Source organism: Ipomoea nil, unplaced genomic scaffold, assembly GCF_001879475.1.
Source record: "Ipomoea nil cultivar Tokyo-kokei standard unplaced genomic scaffold, Asagao_1.1 scaffold2928, whole genome shotgun sequence".
In the NCBI taxonomy this organism is placed as follows: Eukaryota; Viridiplantae; Streptophyta; class Magnoliopsida; order Solanales; family Convolvulaceae; genus Ipomoea; species Ipomoea nil.
Genome location: NW_017619356.1, coordinates 16,959 through 23,105, shown reverse-complemented (window position 1 = coordinate 23,105; position 6,147 = coordinate 16,959). Strand labels below are relative to the sequence as shown.

At 41.8% G+C, this 6,147-nt stretch overlaps 1 protein-coding gene across 1 annotated transcript; it reads right to left on the bottom strand.

Moving 5' to 3' along the window:
- Positions 1-2,518: 2,518 nt before the first annotated feature.
- Positions 2,519-3,750, bottom strand: LOC109162246 (uncharacterized mitochondrial protein AtMg00810-like). Its single transcript, XM_019310966.1, has 2 exons — positions 2,635-3,750; positions 2,519-2,524 (listed from the first exon to the last, which is right to left on the bottom strand). Exons 1-2 carry the CDS (start codon positions 3,748-3,750, stop codon positions 2,519-2,521), a joined length of 1,122 nt encoding a protein of 373 aa, XP_019166511.1.
- Between the last annotated feature and the right edge of the window lie 2,397 nt (positions 3,751-6,147).

The window sequence follows — 6,147 nt, the reverse complement described above, 5'->3', positions numbered from 1 at the left end:
CTGTGCGTAGTAGTAAAAAAGGTGATTGCGTTACTCCTGAAAATAAGAGTAAGTAGTTATTAATAATATGGTGCGTATGCATTGGCGTGCACCGCCAGGTGCGTAGTAGGCCATCAGACTGTGCATAACGCTGTCGTTGAATGCTTGCATGTTTCCGTGTGTGCATTATACGATTGAAGTTGGTGCGTACTGCTGTAATATATGACTCATCTATAATATGCAATGTTCATTTGAGTGAACGTACGTAAAGATTGTGAGAATTCAAATGCATTTAAAAAAAAACCCAAAAAACGTAAGACGAATATAGGACACAACTGTAATAAGAAATGTTCAAGTGAAAACCCAAAACAAAAACCAACATCTAGAAACAAAATCCCAACGAAACTGACCACAATATTTAAAGTGAGGAAAGAATTGTAAAAGCCGTGTATAAACGAAAGGTTTGACAATAGGCCCGGGAGGTCATCATGGAGCTCCATAAAGTGGACCATGTCCTCCAAAGCTCTAGCTAACGCATCGGACTTCTCAGCATATATCGCAGCCACAGTCTGCAACATTACAAAATTGTGTTCATATTACAATGCATCCACCCCTTTACATCCCCCTGTTTATACTATAATGCATTAACCTCCTACCCCATATGCACATAACATACTTGTAAAAAAAACAAGAAAAAAAAAAAAACAGCAAGCTACATTACCAGCAAGAATCCAACCTCATTGCAAAAAAAAAAAAAACCCCATTACGAAACAAACACAAACCGAACCCCATTACGCACAAACCCATACTAATTAAAGCTACACCATGTTTACACTGTACTGCATTCACCGCCTAACCCCTACGCACCTAGCATACTTGAAAAAACAACTTGAACTATTTTACCGGCAAAAATCTAACCTCAGCATCATAAAAAAACCCCAATACGAAACAAAACACACAGACCAGTTCAACACCATTAGCATGACCACCAACCCCCTCCCCCCCATAAAAACAAATATGCACTAATCACAGACTATGTACGCACAAACCCATAGTAAATAATGCTACAACAAGGGTATACTATACTGCATTCACCTCTAACCCCCTACGCACATATCGAAATTGGGGAAAAAAAAAATATACACAGTAATACCAACAAATACCCAAACAATATTTCTAGTACATTACAAATATTATTGCACAACAATGCACACATCACCCAGTAATTTGCACACACCATCCAACGTGCAAATTAACCCTAAACGTTAAAAAAAAAACGAATCCTAACCCAGCAACCCTACCCTCATCACCGCCACACTCGCTACCCCGCACCACCTTAAACACACCGGCCAATGCCAATACCCACCACCCGGTGAAAACCCCTAAAACAAACACACATACACAAACTAAGACGCCAAAAAAATACAAAACCCTCGATGAAAACCCAAACACCTTCGGATCAGCATAAAACCCCCCAAGACCAAAACAAAAATAACTCCAAAAAAAAACAAAAAAAATACAAAGGATAGGTAAATCAGAATACCTGTAATGGAATCGGAAGAGTTGCCCCTAAATCGCTTAAACCGTCTGGTGCTCAAACCCGCCATGAAGAAGACTCAGGCGCCCTGTGTACCGGAAGGAGATGTTGCGAAGGGAAGATGAACGGATGGATGGCTAGAGATTGGCGAAGACTATGAAACCACGGCAAGGGGAGAGAAACCAAAAGTTATTCCTAATCAAACTCTGCAGATCCCATAAAACCAGCTGCAATAAAGACTTAACATAATAAAGACAATGCGAAAGTACAAAATAACCCCTATCTACATACACACACAGCGCACGTGACATGACAAATCATCACATCTGAGCCGTTCAAAATAAAAAACAAACGATTAGGATGTGGGCTCACGAACTCACCTGACTAGGGGGGTGCACTGGATTCAATATATATATATATATATATATATATATATATATATATATATATATATATATCTTCCTTTCCCTTTTGCAGGTAAAGTTTTACTCATCAGAATCAAATCGTACCAGACTGGAGGAGTTTTCCAACACACCAATGGACTGGTAGAATAACATAAGCATTTCCCAAGAAGAACATTTTCAAGTTACCTACATCAGTTAATACCTAATGTATTATTTTAGTGAAATGAAATGATTGTTTAGATACTTCAGACATTCAAGAGAGTTTAGTAATTCATTATGTACTCAATGTTCTAATCAATTGGCACTCTAACTAATAATACACATAAATATTCATCACATAATCGAAGTACTCAAAAAATAAATAATGAAAAGTATAAATTGAAACTTACTTATTGAATAATGGAAGCTGAATCATCAAACTCATGAAGGGAGCATGTGTATAATTCTTCATCTCTCCATGATCTGTATCATCATCATCATTATAAAGGATTCAATTCAAAATTCTACCTGCTAATAATGAGATAGACAATTCAAATTGTATTCGTTATCTTATTAGATTACACTACAATACAATATTACAGTAAGTAGGAAACGTAACTCACTCCTACACAATAAGCTAACTAAAGTCAAACTAATCTACAACAAGATATTTACTAACCACATCACTAATATCACTAACACACCCCCTCAAGCACAAGGTTGGAGGGAGACAACATTGAGCTTGTCCCTAAGGATCCCAAAACGAGGAGTTGGCAACCGCTTCGTGAAGATATCTGCCAGCTGATCCTTTGTAGACACAAAATTAACTACGAAGTCCTCGGAGGCAACTTTATCCCGAACGAAATGATAATCGATTTCCATGTGTTTGGTCCTGGCATGAAACACGGGGTTGACACATAGATATGTGGCGCCAAGATTATTGCACCAAAGAGCGGTTGGTTGTCCTGAGTGAAGACCGAGCTTGCGCAATAATGAAACAATCCACGTGACCTTAGCTGAGACATCAGCCAGCCCCTTGTATTTAGCCGTAGTCGAAGAACGGGCAACTGTTCGCTGCTTGCGAGAAAGCCAAAAGATCAGGTTAGACCCGAGAAATACTGCGTACCCACTTGTTGACTTTCGGTCAACTAGACACCCGACCCAATCCGAATATGAAAAAGCATGGATGTCGGAAGAGGACGAAGCCGATAAGCGTAAACCGTAGTTGAGCGTGCCTTTGACGTAACGTAAGACACGCTTAAGAAGTCTCCAGTGCTCATCGGTAGGGGTATGCATAAACTGACACAACCGATTCACCACGTAGGAAAGGTCTGGCCGAGTGATAGTCAAGTATTGCAGGGCACCCACTAAGCGACGATACTGTGTGGGATTATAAAATGGCTCAATCGAGGTAGTAACAGCTTGCGTCACAGCCGCTGGAGTTGCCAGAGGCTTGCAGTCAGTCATACCTGCTCGATTCAAAACATCACCCATATAGCGGCACTGAGAGAGAATGAGGCCCCCGTCTACCTTCAGAGTCTCGATGCCGAGAAAGAAACTCGGTGTACCGAGGTCCCTTATCTTGAAGGTGGAGGACAAGCAATGTAGCAGCGTGTCAATTAAAGCGGAATCATTACCCATCATAATGATGTCATCCACGTACACCAACAAGAATACCCGTGAGGTGCCCGCGGAGTAGTGAAACAGGGACACATCAGTTTTGGACGCTAAAAAACCTGAAGAGATCAAGAAATCATGTAGGCATTTGAACCAAGCCCGAGGTGCCTGTTTTAGCCCATATAGAGACCGCTGGAGGTGACAGACATTATCGGGGGTGTGTTGCATCCTCATACCCGGGAGGCTGCTTCATGAAGACGGTTTCAGCCAAGTGTCCATTGAGGAAGGCGTTATGGAAATCCAGGTGAAGTAGGGTCCAATTACGCGACACTGTAAGAGAAAATAACATGCGCACTGTAGTGGTTTCACCACAGGGCTAAATGTGTTAAAAAGTCTTCTCTAGCCATTTGGTTGAACCCCTTCGCAACCAAGCGCGCCTTATAGCGCTCTATAGACCCGTTTGCTTTTCGCTTGGTGCGGTATACCCATTTTCACCCAATTATATTCATTCATGGCTCAGTCGATATGAGCCGCCAGGTATTATTATGTAACAGGGCATTTGTAACACCCCAGATTTTCAAAACATTTAAAACATATATAATAAAGATAGAATCTCATTAAATCCCAAAATACGATACAAAGAGTACAGGGTGCTATGCCACACCCGAGCTAGAGAACTCGGGTGCACAGGCTAAATTCTGAAACCTCAATCAGTATCAATACTAAATCATGGCACGCAGGCCGAAAGGGAATGCTATCTAAGCTACGCCCCAGCTTCTAGCGCGCTCCAGTGATCTATTCGTCCGTGCCTGAAAGCCAAATATATCTGTTCAGCGAGAGATGCTGGTAACCCACTCCAACGCGTTGAAATACAATACATATATATATATATATATATATATGTATATATATATATATATATATATATATATATAGATATACGAAAACCATTTTGAACATGAAGATATATCCTACGAACTTTAGCTTTTAAAACAGGGATAGACTCAACAGATAGAGCTAAGCACAGACAGCAGTTATACCAAGCATATACAGTTTACAACAGGCAAGACAGATAAGATAAGCACAATTAATAATCATAACCCAACATATACGATCCCCAGTATAAATCCCATAGTCTCATCCCCAAGATACTCATAACAACAACTCATCCATACTTCATCACATAGCACACTTTGTTGGCGCCACAGGACCAATCGCATGCCCATACATGAGGGTCAGCGCATATAGCTCTGACACGGCCCCGCAGCACCCTGCCCCGTATCGCAACACGGAGGGGTCGATCGCAACCGACCGATGAACCGCAGCTCATCATAGTTTGATCGCAACCAAACAGTGGACCGCAGCCCAAGAGTATGTCATCTGACCGCAGCCAGGAAATATGAATCGCAGCTCATGTAGAAACGTTTGATCGCAACCAAACGGTGGACCGCAGCCCAAGAGTGTAAATCTGACCGTAGCCAGCTTCTGAACCGCAGCTCAGGAATAACCAATCCGATCGCAACCGGATTGGGGTATCATGCACACATAACACATAGCAAGCACATGCAACCCACATTAACACATTGGGAAGGGGGAGGAAACGTATAACAAAACCTATGCGTGATCCTTCACATACTAAGAATGATCCTAAGGGGTTTATGCTTCCTTCACCTAGGTCAACGGGATACCAATTCAACTAGTATGCAATATATAAGACTCACACAACCTACGAACGGTACCCGAAATATCAAACTAGACATAGGCACGATGGACGGAGTCCGTTGGGACACCACGGGGGTCGGGGGAACATCAAACGGGGAAGCCAAAATCCCAAGGTGGGGTACAAACCAGTGGGTAGCCGGTGGGTGAGAGGTCACCCGCCGGCGGCACTGTTCCGGGCAGCGGGTGCCCGGCGGGCAGCTGCCCGCCCGCCAGCGTTGCCCAAATAGGCCGCGGGTAGGTGGCGAGTCCCTACCCCCACCAACCCCCCACTGACTGTTTTTCACCAAAAACGCCCCGGGAACCTTTGTGGAACCCGAAACCATGCTTAGACACTTTCAAACGCAATTGATAACACACGTAGACAATTAACGGATCAAAATCAAGAAACATATGGCACATAACCTATCATGCTTTTCTAAAAATAATCAACACCCAATCATGCGAATTCCCACCCAATATACCAAGAATAATACCATACGAATTCCACCATATAACCTAGGGTTCTAATTATTTTTAAATCAACAAGAACACAATTCATCTTCAAAAATCAAGATTCGGTAGGAATATCATATAACTATCAAGAACCTCATATAATCATTAAGAACATCAAAAACACCATATAACTATCAAGAACGTCATATAATCGTCAAGAACACCATAATTATCAAGAACCTCTCATCATCAAGATCACCCATGGAATCATCCCACCAATCATCAATAATAATATCACAAATCATCAATACACAATAATATGGGGAAATCCTAAGAGGGGAATCATAGCTATGAAAATAGGTTTTGTTGAGACATGGGTTACCTTTTAGACTTAATTAATTCCTTGGCTATGAAGGGCCTTTCTTGAAGCTTTCTTCTTTCTTGATTTCTCCTAGGGGAATTCTTGGAACTTCTTGT

Excerpts from the sequence above, each read along its gene's own strand:
- LOC109162246 (XM_019310966.1), bottom strand. The coding sequence starts at position 3,750 with ATGAGGATGCAACACACCCCCGATAATGTCTGTCACCTCCAGCGGTCT.